The following is a 17,108-nucleotide window of genomic DNA, read 5'->3' on the forward strand; positions in this document are numbered from 1 at the left end:
GGACCTTGTCCCCCCTCCTCCATTCATCATATAATCTGTGATATCTGGACCTTGTCCCCTCCTCCATTCATCATATAATCTGTGATATCCAGACCTTGTCCCCCCTCCTCCATTCATCATATAATCTGTGATATCCGGACCTTGTCCCCTCCTCCTCCATTCATCATATAATCTGTGATATCCGGACCTTGTCCCCTCCTCCATTCATCATATAACAATCTGTGATATCCGGACCTTGTCCCTTCCTCCATTCATCATATAAAATGTGATATCCGGACCTTGTCCCCTCCTCCATTCATCATATAACAATATGTGATATTCGGACCTTGTCCCCCCTCCTCCATTCATCATATAACAATCTGTGATATCCGGACCTTGTCCCCCCTCCTCCATTCATCATATAACAATCTGTGATATCCGGACCTTGTCCCCTCCTCCATTCATCATATAATCTGTGATATCCGGACCTTGTCCCCCCTCCTCCATTCATCATATAACAATCTGTGATATCCGGACCTTGTCCCTCCTCCATTCATCATATAACAATCTGTGATATCCGGACCTTGTCCCCTGCTCCATTCATCATATAATTTGTGATATCCGGACCTTGTCCCCTCCTCCATTCATCATATAATCTGTGATATCCGGACCTTGTCCCCCCTCCTCCATTCATCATATTATCTGTGATATCCGGACCTTGTCCTCCCTCCTCCATTCATCATATAATCTGTGATATCCAGACCTTGTCCCCCCTCCTCCATTCATCATATTATCTGTGATATCCGCCCTTGTCCTCCCTCCTCCATTCATCATATAATCTGTGATATCCGGACCTTGTCCCCCTCCTCCATTCATCATATAATCTGTGATATCCGGACCTTGTCCCCCTCCTCCATTCATCATATAATCTGTGATATCCGGACCTTGTCCCCTCCTCCATTCATCATATAATCTGTGATATCCGGACCTTGTCCCCTCCTCCATTCATCATATAATCTGTGATATCCGGACCTTGTCCCCTCCTCCATTCATCATATAACAATCTGTGATATCCGGACCTTGTCCCCTCCTCCATTCATCATATAATCTGTGATATCCAGACCTTGTCCCCCCTCCTCCATTCATCATATAATCTGTGATATCTGGACCTTGTCCCTTCCTCCATTCATCATATAATCTGTGATATCCGGACCTTGTCCCCCCTCCTCCATTCATCATATTATCTGTGATATCCGGACCTTGTCCCCTCCTCCATTCATCATATAATCTGTAATATCCGGACCTTGTCCCCTCCTCCATTCATCATATAATCTGTGATATCTGGACCTTGTCCCTTCCTCCATTCATCATATAATCTGTGATATCCGGACCTTGTCCCCCCTCCTCCATTCATCATATTATCTGTGATATCCGGACCTTGTCCCCCCTCCTCCATTCATCATATAATTTGTGATATCTGGACCTTGTCCCCTCCTCCATTCATCATATAATCTGTGATATCCGGACCTTGTCCCCTCCTCCATTCATCATATAATTTGTGATATCCGGACCTTGTCCCCTCCTCCATTCATCATATAATCTGTGATATCCGAACCTTGTCCCCCCTCCATTCATCATATAATCTGTGATATCCGGACCTTGTCCCCTCCTCCATTCATCATATAACAATCTGTGATATCCGGACCTTGTCCCCTCCTCCATTCATCATATAATCTGTGATATCCGGACCTTGTCCCCCTTCCTCCATTCATCATATAACAATCTGTGATATCCGGACCTTGTCCCCTCCTCCATTCATCATATAACAATCTGTGATATCCGGACCTTGTCCCCTCCTCCATTCATCATATAATCTGTCATATCTGGACCTTGTCCCCTCCTCCATTCATCATATAATCTGTGATATCCGGACCTTATCCCCCCTCCTCCATTCATCATATAATCTGTGATATCCGGACCTTGTCCCCCCTCCATTCATCATATAATCTGTGATATCCGGACCTTGTCCCCTCCTCCATTCATCATATAACAATCTGTGATATCCGGACCTTGTCCCCCCCTCCTCCATTCATCATATTATCTGTGATATCCGGACCTTGTCCCCCCCTCCTCCATTCATCATATTATCTGTGATATCCGGACCTTGTCCCCCCTCCATTCATCATATAACAATCTGTGATATCCGGACCTTGTCCCCCCTCCTCCATTCATCATATAATCTGTGATATCCGGACCTTGTCCCCTCCTCCATTCATCATATAACAATCTGTGATATCCGGACCTTGTCCCCCCTCCTCCATTCATCATATAATCTGTGATATCCGGACCTTGTCCCCTCCTCCATTCATCATATAATCTGTGATATCCGGACCTTGTCCCCCCTCCTCCATTCATCATATAATCTGTGATATCCGGACCTTGTCCCCCCCTCCATTCATCATATAATCTGTGATATCCGGACATTGTCCCCTCCTCCATTCATCATATAATCTGTGATATCCGGACCTTGTCCCCCCTCCTCCATTCATCATATAACAATCTGTGATATCCGGACCTTGTCCCCCCTCCTCCATTCATCATATAATATGTGATATCCGGACCTTGTCCTCCCTCCTCCATGCATCATATAATCTGTGATATCCGGACCTTGTCCCCCCTCCTCCATTCATCATATAATTTGTGATATCTGGACCTTGTCCCTTCCTCCATTCATCATATAATTTGTGATATCCGGACCTTGTCCCCTCCTCCATTCATCATATAATCTGTGATATCCGGACCTTGTCCCCCCTCCATTCATCATATAATCTGTGATATCCGGACCTTGTCCCCCCTCCTCCATTCATCATATAATCTGTGATATCTGGACCTTGTCCCCCCTCCATTCATCATATAATCTGTGATATCCGGACCTTGTCCCCTCCTCCATTCATCATATAATCTGTGATATATGGACCTTGTCCCCTCCTCCATTCATCATATAACAATCTGTGATATCCGGACCTTGTCCCCTCCTCCATTCATCATATAATCTGTGATATCCGGACCTTGTCCCCTCCTCCATTCATCATATAATCTGTGATATCCAGACCTTGTCCCCCCTCCTCCATTCATCATATAATCTGTGATATCTGGACCTTGTCCCTTCCTCCATTCATCATATAATCTGTGATATCCGGACCTTGTCCCCCCTCCTCCATTCATCATATTATCTGTGATATCCGGACCTTGTCCCCCCTCCTCCATTCATCATATAATTTGTGATATCTGGACCTTGTCCCCTCCTCCATTCATCATATAATCTGTGATATCCGGACCTTGTCCCCTCCTCCATTCATCATATAATTTGTGATATCCGGACCTTGTCCCCTCCTCCATTCATCATATAATCTGTGATATCCGAACCTTGTCCCCCCTCCATTCATCATATAATCTGTGATATCCGGACCTTGTCCCCTCCTCCATTCATCATATAACAATCTGTGATATCCGGACCTTGTCCCCTCCTCCATTCATCATATAATCTGTGATATCCGGACCTTGTCCCCCCTCCTCCATTCATCATATAACAATCTGTGATATCCGGACCTTGTCCCCTCCTCCATTCATCATATAACAATCTGTGATATCCGGACCTTGTCCCCTCCTCCATTCATCATATAATCTGTCATATCTGGACCTTGTCCCCTCCTCCATTCATCATATAATCTGTGATATCCGGACCTTATCCCCCCTCCTCCATTCATCATATAATCTGTGATATCCGGACCTTGTCCCCCCTCCATTCATCATATAATCTGTGATATCCGGACCTTGTCCCCTCCTCCATTCATCATATAACAATCTGTGATATCCGGACCTTGTCCCCCCCTCCTCCATTCATCATATTATCTGTGATATCCGGACCTTGTCCCCCCCTCCTCCATTCATCATATTATCTGTGATATCCGGACCTTGTCCCCCCTCCATTCATCATATAACAATCTGTGATATCCGGACCTTGTCCCCCCTCCTCCATTCATCATATAATCTGTGATATCCGGACCTTGTCCCCTCCTCCATTCATCATATAACAATCTGTGATATCCGGACCTTGTCCCCCCTCCTCCATTCATCATATAATCTGTGATATCCGGACCTTGTCCCCCCTCCTCCATTCATCATATAATCTGTGATATCCGGACCTTGTCCCCCCCTCCATTCATCATATAATCTGTGATATCCGGACATTGTCCCCTCCTCCATTCATCATATAATCTGTGATATCCGGACCTTGTCCCCCCTCCTCCATTCATCATATAACAATCTGTGATATCCGGACCTTGTCCCCCCTCCTCCATTCATCATATAATATGTGATATCCGGACCTTGTCCTCCCTCCTCCATGCATCATATAATCTGTGATATCCGGACCTTGTCCCCCCTCCTCCATGCATCATATAATCTGTGATATCCGGACCTTGTCCCCCCTCCTCCATTCATCATATAATTTGTGATATCTGGACCTTGTCCCTTCCTCCATTCATCATATAATTTGTGATATCCGGACCTTGTCCCCTCCTCCATTCATCATATAATCTGTGATATCCGGACCTTGTCCCCCCTCCATTCATCATATAATCTGTGATATCCGGACCTTGTCCCCCCTCCTCCATTCATCATATAATCTGTGATATCTGGACCTTGTCCCCTCCTCCATTCATCATATAATCTGTGATATATGGACCTTGTCCCCTCCTCCATTCATCATATAACAATCTGTGATATCCGGACCTTGTCCCCTCCTCCATTCATCATATAATCTGTGATATCCGGACCTTGTCCCCCCTCCTCCATTCATCATATAATCTGTGATATCCGGACCTTGTCCTCCCTCCTCCATTCATCATATAATCTGTGATATCCGGACCTTGTCCCCCCTCCATTCATCATATAATCTGTGATATCCGGACCTTGTCCCCTCCTCCATTCATCATATAACAATCTGTGATATCCGGACCTTGTCCCCTCCTCCATTCATCATATAATCTGTGATATCCGGACCTTGTCCCCCCTCCTTCATTCATCATATAATCTGTGATATCCGGACCTTGTCCCCCCTCCTCCATTCATCATATAATCTGTGATATCCGGACCTTGTCCCCCCTCCTTCATTCATCATATAATCTGTGATATCCGGACCTTGTCCCCCCTCCTCCATTCATCATATAATCTGTGATATCCGGACCTTGTCCCCTCCTCCATTCATCATATAATCTGTGATATCCGGACCTTGTCCCCCCTCCATTCATCATATAATCTGTGATATCCGGACCTTGTCCCCTCCTCCATTCATCATATTATCTGTGATATCCGGACCTTGTCCCCCCTCCTCCATTCATCATATAATCTGTGATATCCGGACCTTGTCCCCCCTCCATTCATCATATAATCTGTGATATCCGGACCTTGTCCCCCCTCCATTCATCATATAATCTGTAATATCCGGACCTTGTCCCCTCCTCCATTCATCATGTATCTGTGACACGCCCCCTTGTAGCTGTGACACGCCCCCTGTGTCTTTGACATGCCCCCTTGTAGTTGTGACACGCCCCCTTTGTGACGCCCCCTGTAGCTATGACACGCCCCCTTTTATCTGTAACACTTCCCCTGTATCTGTGACACGCCCCCTGTATCTGTGACACGCCCCCTGTATCTGTGACACGCCCCCTGTATCTGTGACACGCCCCCTTGTATCTGTAACACTCCCCTTGTAGCTGATACACTCTCCCTGTAGCTGATACACGCCCCCTGTAGCTGTGACACGCCCCCTGTAGCTGTGACACGCCCCCTGTAGCTGATACACTCCCCTTTAGCTGTGACACGCCCCCTGTAGCTGATACAGTCCCCTTTAGCTGTGACACGCCCCCTGTAGCTGATACACTCCCCTTTAGCTGTGACACGCCCCCTGTAGCTGATACACTCCCCTTTAGCTGTGACACGCCCCCTGTAGCTGATACACTCCCCTTTAGCTGTGACACGCCCCCTGTAGCTTTGACGCCCCCTGTATCTCTGACACGCCCCCTGTAGCTGATACACTCCCCTTTAGCTGTGACACGCCCCCTGTAGCTGATACAGTCCCCTTTAGCTGTGACACGCCCCCTGTAGCTCTGACACGCCCCCTGTAGCTGATACACTCCCCTTTAGCTGTGACACGCCCCCTGTAGCTGATACACTCCCCTTTAGCTGTGACACGCCCCCTGTAGCTTTGACACGCCCCCTGTAGCTGATACACTCCCCTTTAGCTGTGACACGCCCCCTGTAGATGATACACTCCCCTTTAGCTGTGACACGCCCCCTGTAGATGATACACTCCCCTTTAGCTGTGACACGCCCTCTGTAGCTGATACCCCCCCCCGTAGCTGTGACACGCCCCCTGTAGCTGATACGCTCCCCCTGTAGCTGTGACACACCCCCTGTAGCTGTGACACTCCCCCCTGTAGCTGATACGCTCCCCCTGTAGCTGTGACACGCCCCCTGTAGCTGTGACATGCCCCCTGTAGCTGATACACTCCCCCTATAGCTGTGACACGCCCCCTGTAGCTGATACATTCCCCTTTAGCTGTGACACGCCCCCTGTAGCTGTGACACGCCCCATGTAGCTGATACATTCCCCTTTAGCTGTGACACGCCCCCTGTAGCTGTGACACACCCCCTGTAACTGTGACACGCCCCCTTTAGCTGATACATTCCCCTTTAGCTGTGACACACCCCCTGTAACTGTGACACGCCCCCTTTAGCTGATACATTCCCCCTTTAGCTGTGACACGCCCCCTGTAGCTGATACATTCCCCTTTAGCTGTGACACGCCCCCTGTAGCTGATACATTCCCCTTTAGCTGTGGCACGCCCCCTGTAGCTGATACACTCCCCTTTAGCTGTGACACGCCCCCTGTAGCTGTGACACGCCCCTGTAGCTGTGACACGCCCCCTGTAGCTGATACATTCCCCTTTAGCTGTGACACGCCCCCTGTAGCTGTGACACACCCCCTGTAACTGTGACACGCCCCTTTAGCTGATACATTCCCCTTTAGCTGTGACATGCCCCCTGTAGCTGATACACTCCCCTTTAGCTGTGACACGCCCCCTGTAGCTGATACACTCCCCTTTAGCTGTGACACGCCCCCTGTAGCTGTGACACGCCCCTGTAGCTGTGACACGCCCCCTGTAGCTGATACATTCCCCTTTAGCTGTGACACGCCCCCTGTAGCTGATACACTCCCCTTTAGCTGTGACACGCCCCCTGTAGCTGATACACTCCCCTTTAGCTGTGACACGCCCCCTGTAGCTGATACGCTCCCCCTGTCCTGCTGTGCACCATGTGATGGGTGTGGTGTTTCCTCCTCAGGGTCACATGATGTGCGTCTCCTGACATTGCTGCACAGGGATGTGGAGGTGGGCGGGGCTCTGCGGTCGGTGTGTGCGCTCTGCGACTCTGTGCTGGAGGTGAGCGGGGGAGGAGCGCGGCTCGGGGTCACCATCACCAACCGCAAGACTTCCGGGAAGGTTGTCACCACAGTGAGTCTGACCGGGGGGGGGCAACAGGGGACAAATGGGGGGCATGGAGGGGCAAGAGGACCGGAGGGCAGGGGGAACGAGGGGGGGGGGCATGGAGGGGGAACAGGGGGATAGAGGGGGGCATGGGGGGGTGAGGGGATTGGGGGGGACAGAGGGGGGGCATGGGGGGGGAACGGGGGTGAGGGGATTGGGGGGACAGGGGGGGGGGATGGGGACAGAGGGGGGGCATGGGGGGGAACAGGGGGACAGAGGGGGGCAAGGGGGGGTGATGGGGATTGGGGGGGCAGGGGGACAGAGGGGGGGCATGGAGGTGGCAAGAGGACCCGGGGGGAGCAGGGGGAACGAGGGGGGGGGCATGGAGGGGGAACGAGGGGACAGAGGGGGGCAGGGGAGGGTGAGGGGATTGGGGGGGCAGGGGGGCATGGGGGGGACAGAGGGGGAGCATGGAGGTGGCAAATGGATCTGGGGGGAGCAGGGGGAATGAGGGGGGGGCATGGAGGGGGGGGCCTTGGGGGGTATGGAGCACTGTTGGGGAATGGGGGGGTCGTGGAGGGGGGGGGTCATAATTGCAGACTGTCCTCCATCTCCCCAGAGAGAAGAAGGGGGGGGGGGGGGACTCACAGATTCGGTTCCATGGCAGACGGAGCGCATTGTGTAATCATCATCAGTGCGATAACTCTGAGCAGCGCTCCGTCCGCCATGGAACCGCATCTGTGAGTCCCCCCGACGCTCCCTGACCCCCCCCTTCTCCCTGACCCCCCTCTTCTCCCTGACCCCCCTCTTCTCTGCATCCTTTCTGGTTACCGGGCAGAAACCACATACTGGGCATTACAGCTCTACCCTCTTATTCCTTGTATCCTCCATCCCCCCCTGCTGGAGACGTGTGGTATTACCGCTCCTCCCCCTGCTGGACACGTGTGGTATTACCGCTCCTCCCCCTCTGGAGACGTGTGGTATTACCGCTCCTCCCCCTGCTGGACACGTGTGGTATTACCGCTCCTCCCCCTGCTGGACACGTGTGGTATTACCGCTCCTCCCCCTGCTGGACACGTGTGGTATTACCGCTCCTCCCCCCGCTGAAGACATATGGTATTACCGCTCCTCCCCCCGCTGGACACGTGTGGTATTACCGCTCCTCCCCCCGCTGGACACGTGTGGTATTACCGCTCCTCCCCCCGCTGGAGACGTATGGTATTACCGCTCCTCCCCCCGCTGGATACGTGTGGTATTACCGCTCCTCCCCCTGCTGGACACGTGTGGTATTACAGCTCCTCCCCCCGCTGGACACGTGTGGTATTACCGCTCCTCCCCCCGCTGGACACGTGTGGTATTACCGCTCCTCCCCCCGCTGGACACGTGTGGTATTACCGCTCCTCCCCCTGCTGGACACGTGTGGTATTACCGCTCCTCCCCCTGCTGGAGACGTGTGGTATTACCGCTCCTCCCCCTGCTGGAGACGTGTGGTATTACCGCTCCTCCCCCCGCTGGAGACGTGTGGTATTACCGCTCCTCCCCCTGCTGGACACGTGTGGTATTACCGCTCCTCCCCCTGCTGGAGACGTGTGGTATTACCGCTCCTCCCCCTGCTGGAGACGTGTGGTATTACCGCTCCTCCCCCTGCTGGACACGTGTGGTATTACCGCTCCTCCCCCTCTGGAGACGTGTGGTATTACCGCTCCTCCCCCTGCTGGACACGTGTGGTATTACTGCTCCTCCCCCTGCTGGACACGTGTGGTATTACCGCTCCTCCCCCTGCTGGACACGTGTGGTATTACCGCTCCTCCCCCTCTGGAGACGTGTGGTATTACCGCTCCTCCCCCCGCTGGACACGTGTGGTATTACCGCTCCTCCCCCTGCTGGACACGTGTGGTATTACCGCTCCTCCCCCTGCTGGACACGTGTGGTATTACCGCTCCTCCCCCTGCTGGACACGTGTGGTATTACCGCTCCTCCCCCTGCTGGAGACGTGTGGTATTACCGCTCCTCCCCCTGCTGGACACGTGTGGTATTACCGCTCCTCCCCCTGCTGGACACGTGTGGTATTACCGCTCCTCCCCTTGCTGGACACGTGTGGTATTACCGCTCCTCCCCCTCTGGAGACGTGTGGTATTACCGCTCCTCCCCCTGCTGGACACGTGTGGTATTACCGCTCCTCCCCCTGCTGGACACGTGTGGTATTACCGCTCCTCCCCCCGCTGAAGACATATGGTATTACCGCTCCTCCCCCCGCTGGACACGTGTGGTATTACCGCTCCTCCCCCCGCTGGACACGTGTGGTATTACCGCTCCTCCCCCCGCTGGAGACGTATGGTATTACCGCTCCTCCCCCCGCTGGATACGTGTGGTATTACCGCTCCTCCCCCCGCTGGACACGTGTGGTATTACAGCTCCTCCCCCCGCTGGACACGTGTGGTATTACCGCTCCTCCCCCCGCTGGACACGTGTGGTATTACCGCTCCTCCCCCCGCTGGACACGTGTGGTATTACCGCTCCTCCCCCTGCTGGACACGTGTGGTATTACCGCTCCTCCCCCTGCTGGAGACGTGTGGTATTACCGCTCCTCCCCCTGCTGGAGACGTGTGGTATTACCGCTCCTCCCCCCGCTGGAGACGTGTGGTATTACCGCTCCTCCCCCCGCTGGACACGTGTGGTATTACCGCTCCTCCCCCTGCTGGAGACGTATGGTATTACTGCTCCTCCCCCTGCTGGACACGTGTGGTATTACCGCTCCTCCCCCTGCTGGAGACGTGTGGTATTACCGCTCCTCCCCCTGCTGGACACGTGTGGTATTACCGCTCCTCCCCCTGCTGGAGACGTGTGGTATTACCGCTCCTCCCCCTGCTGGACACGTGTGGTATTACCGCTCCTCCCCCCGCTGGACGCGTTTGGTATCACCGCTCCTCCCCCTGCTGGACACGTGTGGTATTACCGCTCCTCCCCCTGCTGGACGCGTGTGGTATCACCGCTCCTCCCCCCGCTGGACGCGTGTGGTATTACCGCTCCTCCCCCCGCTGGACGCGTTTGGTATCACCGCTCCTCCCCCTGCTGGACACGTGTGGTATCACCGCTCCTCCCCCTGCTGGACACGTGTGGTATTACCGCTCCTCCCCCCGCTGGAGACGTGTGGTATTACCGCTCCTCCCCCTGCTGGACACGTGTGGTATTACCGCCCCTGTAGTGAGTCCCAAGGGTGCTGAGTTGGAGTTCCTCATATGCTGGTGTCCTCGGTGTACATTCTCTGCTTCCAGTGATTTCAGGCCACCATGTGTAGGCTTTGGGGCAGATGGGACCCTCAGTGTAGAGACTGGCTGCATATGGGGACCACCATGACACTGAATGCAGATGGCTGTGTCAGGACTGTGCTGGGCAAGGCAACATCATGTGATGGTCCTGATCAGTGTCCCCCGATGTCTGTGTTACAGAAGGAAGTCTTCCGGGTCCTCCAGGACTTCTCCATAGAGACAGAATCCGAGCCACAGAGCAGAACCGAGGTGAGAGGATCTACCCCACAATCCATCCGTGACCCCTCATCCTCCGCCGTGACCCCTCATCCTCCGCCGTGACCCCTCATCCTCCGCCGTGACCCCACATCCTCCCCCATCACCCCTCATCCTCCGCCGTGACCCCTCATCCTCCCCCATCACCCCTCATCCTCCCCCATCACCCCTCATCCTCCCCCATCACCCCACATCCTCCCCCGTCACCCCTCATCCTCCGCCGTGACCCCTCATCCTCCGCCGTGACCCCTCATCCTCCCCCGTCACCCCTCATCCTCCCCCATCACCCCTCATCCTCCCCCATCACCCCACATCCTCCCCCATCACCCCTCATCCTCCGCCGTGACCCCTCATCCTCCGCCATGACCCCACATCCTCCCCCATCACCCCTCATCCTCCGCCATGACCCCTCGTCCTCCCCCGTGACACCACATCCTCCCCCATGACCCCTCATCCTCCGCCATCCTCCCCCATGACCCCACATCCTCCGCCATGACCCCTCGTCCTCCCCCGTGACTCCTCATCCTCCGCCGTGACCCCACATCCTCCCCCGTGACCCCTCATTCTCCCCCATCACCCCTCATCCTCCGCCATGACCCCACATCCTCCCCCCATCACCCCTCATCCTTCACCGTCCTCCCCCATGACCCCTCATCCTCCGCCATCCTCCCCCATGACCCCTCATCCTCCCCCATCACCCCTCATCCTTCATTGTCCTCCCCCATGACTCCTCGTCCTCCCCCATGACTCCTCGTCCTCCCCCATGACCCCTCATCCTCCGCCATCCTCCCCCATGACCCCTCATCCTCCCCCGTGACCCCTCATCCTCACCCATGACCCCTCATCCTCCGCCATGACCCCTCATCCTCCGCCATGACCCCCCATCCTCCACCATGACCCCCCATCCTCCACCATGACTCCTCATCCTCCCCCATGACCCCTCATCCTCCCCCATGACCCCTCATCCTCCCCCATGACCCCTCATCCTCCGCCATCCTCCCCCATGGCCCCTCATCCTCCCCCATTAACCTTCATCCTCCGCCATCCTCCCCCATGACCCCTCATCCTCCGCCATGACCCCTCATCCTCCTCTATGACCCCTCATCCTCCTCTATGACCCCTCATCCTCCCCCATGACTCCTCATCTTCCCCCATGACCCCCCCATCCTCCACCATGACTCCTCATCCTCCCCCATGACCCCTCATCCTCCCCCATGACCCCTCATCCTCCGCCATCCTCCCCCATGGCCCCTCATCCTCCCCCATTAACCTTCATCCTCCGCCATCCTCCCCCATGACCCCTCATCCTCCCCCATGACCCCTCATCCTCCGCCATGACCCCTCATCCTCCGCCATCCTCTCCCATGGCCCCTCATCCTCCCCCATTAACCTTCATCCTCCGCCATCCTCCCCCATGACCCCTCATCCTCCCCCATCACCCCTCATCTTCCCCCATCACCCCTCATCCTTCACCGTCCTCCGCCGTGACCCCACATCCTCCCCCATGACCCCTCATCCTCCCCCATCACCCCTCATCCTCCCCCATGACCGCTCATCCTCCCCCATGACCCCTCATCCTCCCCCATGACCCCTCATCCTCCCCTATGACCCCACATCCTCCCCCATCACCCCTCATCCTCCCCCATCACCCCTCATCCTCCCCCATGACCCCACATCCTCCCCCATCACCCCTCATCCTCCGCCGTGACCCCTCATCCTCCGCCGTGACCCCTCATCCTCCGCCATGACCCCACATCCTCCCCCATCACCCCTCATCCTCCGCCATGACCCCTCGTCCTCCCCCGTGACACCACATCCTCCCCCATGACCCCTCATCCTCCGCTATCCTCCCCCATGACCCCACATCCTCCGCCATGACCCCTCGTCCTCCCCCGTGACTCCTCATCCTCCCCCGTGACCCCACATCCTCCCCCGTGACCCCTCATTCTCCCCCATCACCCCTCATCCTCCGCCATGACCCCACATCCTCCCCCCATCACCCCTCATCCTTCACCGTCCTCCCCCATGACCCCTCATCCTCCGCCATCCTCCCCCATGACCCCTCATCCTCCCCCATCACCCCTCATCCTTCATTGTCCTCCCCCATGACTCCTCGTCCTCCCCCATGACTCCTCATCCTCCCCCATGACTCCTCGTCCTCCCCCATGACCCCTCGTCCTCCGCCGTGACCCCTCGTCCTCCGCCGTGACCCCTCATCCTCCGCCATCCTCCCCCATGACCCCTCATCCTCCGCCATCCTCCCCCATGACCCCTCATCCTCCGCCATCCTCCCCCATGACCCCTCACCCTCCGCCATCCTCCCCCGTGACCCCTCATCCTCCCCCGTGACCCCTCATCCTTCGCCATCCTCCCCCATGACCCCTCATCCTCCCCCGTGACCCCTCATCCTCCCCAATGACCCCTCATCCTCATCCATGACCCCTCATCCTCCTCTATGACCCCTCATCCTCCGCCATGACCCCCCATCCTCCACCATGACCCCCCATCCTCCACCATGACTCCTCATCCTCCCCCATGACCCCTCATCCTCCGCCATCCTCCCCCATGGCCCCTCATCCTCCCCCATTAACCTTCATCCTCCGCCATCCTCCCCCATGACCCCTCATCCTCCCCCATGACCCCTCATCCTCCCCTATGACCCCTCATCCTCCGCCATGACCCCTCATCCTCCTCTATGACCCCTCATCCTCCTCTATGACCCCTCATCCTCCCCCATGACCCCTCATCTTCCCCCATGACCCCCCCATCCTCCACCATGACTCCTCATCCTCCCCCATGACCCCTCATCCTCCCCCATGACCCCTCATCCTCCGCCATCCTCCCCCATGGCCCCTCATCCTCCCCCATTAACCTTCATCCTCCGCCATCCTCCCCCATGACCCCTCATCCTCCCCCATCACCCCTCATCTTCCCCCATCACCCCTCATCCTTCACCGTCCTCCGCCGTGACCCCACATCCTCCCCCATCACCCCTCATCCTCCCCCATGACCGCTCATCCTCCCCCATCACCCCACATCCTCCCCCATGACCGCTCATCCTCCCCCATCACCCCTCATCCTCCCCCATGACCGCTCATCCTCCCCCATCACCCCTCATCCTCCCCCATGACCGCTCATCCTCCCCCATCACCCCTCATCCTCCCCCATGACCTCTCATCCTCCCCCATCACCCCTCATCCTCCCCCATGACCCCTCATCCTCCCCTATGACCCCACATCCTCCCCCATCACCCCTCATCCTCCGCCGTGACCCCTCATCCTCCGCCGTGACTTCTCATCCTCCGCCATGACCCCACATCCTCCCCCATCACTTCTCATCCTTCGCCATGACCCCTCGTCCTCCCCCGTGACACCACATCCTCCCCCATGACCCCTCATCCTCCGCCATCCTCCCCCATGACTCCTCATCCTCCCCCATGACCCCTCATCCTCCCCCATGACCCCTCATCCTCCGCCATCACCCCTCATCCTCCGCCATGACCCCTCATCCTCCGCCATCACCCCTCATCCTCCCCCATGACCCCTCATCTTCCCCCATGACCCCCCCATCCTCCACCATGACTCCTCATCCTCCGCCATCCTCCCCCATAAAACCCCACCCGTCCCTCTTCTTCCTCTATAATAGCCCACTAGCTCCTCCCTCTGGTTGGTTCCTCCTCGTTCATTGTGGCCCTTCCCCAGCCCCAGGATAGCCATCTCTCTGGTTGCTCATCATTTGGTTTCTCTCCCTTCTAGGTGGATCCTTCGGTGAATCTGACATTTAATCTTCATCTTTCTGAGACTGATAGAGAGCAGAAGGAATCTGCGACCCTCCCATACACCTTCAGTGAGAGCAAGTAAGGAGGATTGTGGGGCCCGTCTTCCCTCATATCAGTGTATGTGCCGATCCGACACGAGACCCCCCATCCCCCCTTGTCTTGGTATTCCTCGTGGCGTGGACTCAGCAAATGTTCCTCAAAGAGGACTCTGACCATCAACGCTGGTAATCCACTATACCCCTGGAGGCATCTGCAGGGTGCTCCGGGGTCACCGGGTGACTGGATTCTCGGGGTGCTCCGGGGTCACCGGGTGACTGGATTCTCGGGGTGCTCCGGGGTCACTGGGTGACTGGATTCTCGGGGTGCTCCGGGGTCACTGGGTGACTGGATTTTCGGGGTGCTCTGCGGTCACCGGGTGACTGAATTCTCGGGGTGCTCTGGGGTCACCGGGTGATTGAATTCTCGGGGTGCTCCGGGGTCACTGGGTGACTGGATTCTCGGGGTGCTCCGGGATCACTGGGTGACTGGATTCTCGGGGTGCTCTGGGGTCACTGGGTGACTGGATTCTTGGGGTGCTCTGGGGTCACCTGTTTCTCGGGGTGCTCTGGAGTCACTGGGTGACACTGGCTTCTCGGGGTGCTCTGGGGTCACCTGTTTCTCGGGGTGCTCTGGAGTCACTGGGTGACACTGGCTCCTCGGGGTGCTCTGGGGTCACCTGTTTCTCGGGGTGCTCTGGAGTCACTGGGTGACACTGGATTCTTGGGTGCTCTGGGGTCACTGGGTGACACTGGATTCTCGGGGTGCTCTGGGGTCACTGGGTGACTGGATTCTCAGGGATCTCTTGGGTCACCTGTTTCTTGGGGTGCTCTGGAGTCACTGGGTGACACTGGCTTCTCGGGTGCTTTGGGGTCACTGGGTGACTGCATTCTTGGAGTGCTCTGGAGTCACTGGGTGACACTGGATTCTCGGGGTGCTCTGGAGTCACCTGTTTCTCGGGGTGCTCTGGAGTCACTAGGTGACACTGGCTTCTCGGGGTACTCTGGGGTGACCTGTTGGGGTGGTCTTGAGTCACTGGGTGACACTGGATTCTCAGGGATCTCTTGGGTCACCTGTTTCTTGGGGTGCTCTGGAGTCACTGGGTGACACTGGCTTCTCGGGGTGCTCTGGGGTCACCTGTTTCTTGGGGTGCTCTGGAGTCACTGGGTGACACTGGCTTCTTGGGTGCTCTGGGGTCACTGGGTAACACTGGCTTCTCGGGTGCTCTGGGGTCACCTGTTTCTCGGGGTGCTCTGGGGTCACTGGGTAACACTGGCTTCTCGGGTGCTCTGGGGTCACCTGTTTCTCGGGGTGCTCTGGGGTCACCTGTTTCTCGGGGTGCTCTGGGGTCACTGGGTGACGCTGGCTTCTCGGGGGCTGAAGTCTGGCACAGAGGACACTGGTGAACACTGTGGTAGGAGGGGGATCATCCGAAGCCCAGCGATGGACTTCCAGCCATGTGTCTGTGCTCTGGGTGGAATCCAGAAGTGTTGGAGAAGACCCGGCACTAGATCCCGGAGGAGTTTAGGGTCATAAAGTGGTCCTGATATGGATCCCTCCGCTCTGTCATTAGATCTCTATAACTTCTACAATACACAGGTATGGTCCGCCTCCACCTCTCTTCTTCCAATGGGATGTAAATTTCCTGCCCGTACCACCCGATCCCTCCCTCCCTCCCTCCCCCTCCCCTCCCCCTCCCTCCCTCCCTCCCCCTCCCCCTCCCCCTCCAGGAATCTTCTTATATTCTCTGTTACAGGAAGTCATCTCTTCTGCAAAGTTCCAGCAGCTCCGCCAAAATCTTCTACGATCCCGACCCTGATGATGACCTGGATGATGAGGATCCAGATGATGATCTGGATGTGTGACCCGACCCCGGTGATGACCTGGACGCTTGATCCCGACCCCGGTGATGACCTGGATGATGAGGATCCAGATGATGTCCTGGATGTGTGATCTCATCCCCGGTGATGACACCACTATATATATTGTGTAAATAAAATGAGTCTCGGTTGTCAGAGGTGTTCTGGGATTTTGTGGTCATTGTATAGATTTCCTATTGCAGTACAAATATAATTGTTCAGTGGAAGGCGATATATCCGAGAGGGAGGTTGAGCCAACATTGGTGCGCCAGAATATCTGCTGGTCCTCAAATGACCTGAACATCCTCATGGAATCCTCCATATAGAAGTCTACAATAAGCTGGCCAGCCACAGAGACCCGCCGGCCACAGAGACCCGCCGG

The 17,108-nt window shown here is 56.1% G+C and overlaps 1 protein-coding gene across 2 annotated transcripts in view; it reads left to right on the plus strand.

Moving 5' to 3' along the window:
- LOC149427742 (elongator complex protein 5-like) overlaps positions 1-16,882 on the plus strand; it is a 37,107-nt gene extending 20,225 nt beyond the window's left edge. The window contains exons 5-8 of one of the 2 annotated variants that reach the window (XM_089667715.1): positions 7,387-7,556; positions 10,979-11,047; positions 14,809-14,909; positions 16,645-16,882. In XM_089667715.1, coding sequence (XP_089523841.1) covers positions 7,387-7,556; positions 10,979-11,047; positions 14,809-14,909; positions 16,645-16,732 — 428 coding nt within the window. In that variant the 3' untranslated portion in view covers positions 16,733-16,882. Of the gene's footprint in view, positions 1-7,386; positions 7,557-10,978; positions 11,048-14,808; positions 14,910-16,623 lie in introns of both variants that reach the window. The other variant, XM_089667714.1, reaches the window with a different exon arrangement.
- Positions 16,883-17,108: the final 226 nt, after the last annotated feature.

This window comes from Staurois parvus, unplaced genomic scaffold (genome assembly GCF_062004578.1).
Source record: "Staurois parvus isolate SC_StPar_1 unplaced genomic scaffold, SC_StPar_1.0 ptg003529l, whole genome shotgun sequence".
Lineage (NCBI taxonomy): Eukaryota > Metazoa > Chordata > Amphibia > Anura > Ranidae > Staurois > Staurois parvus.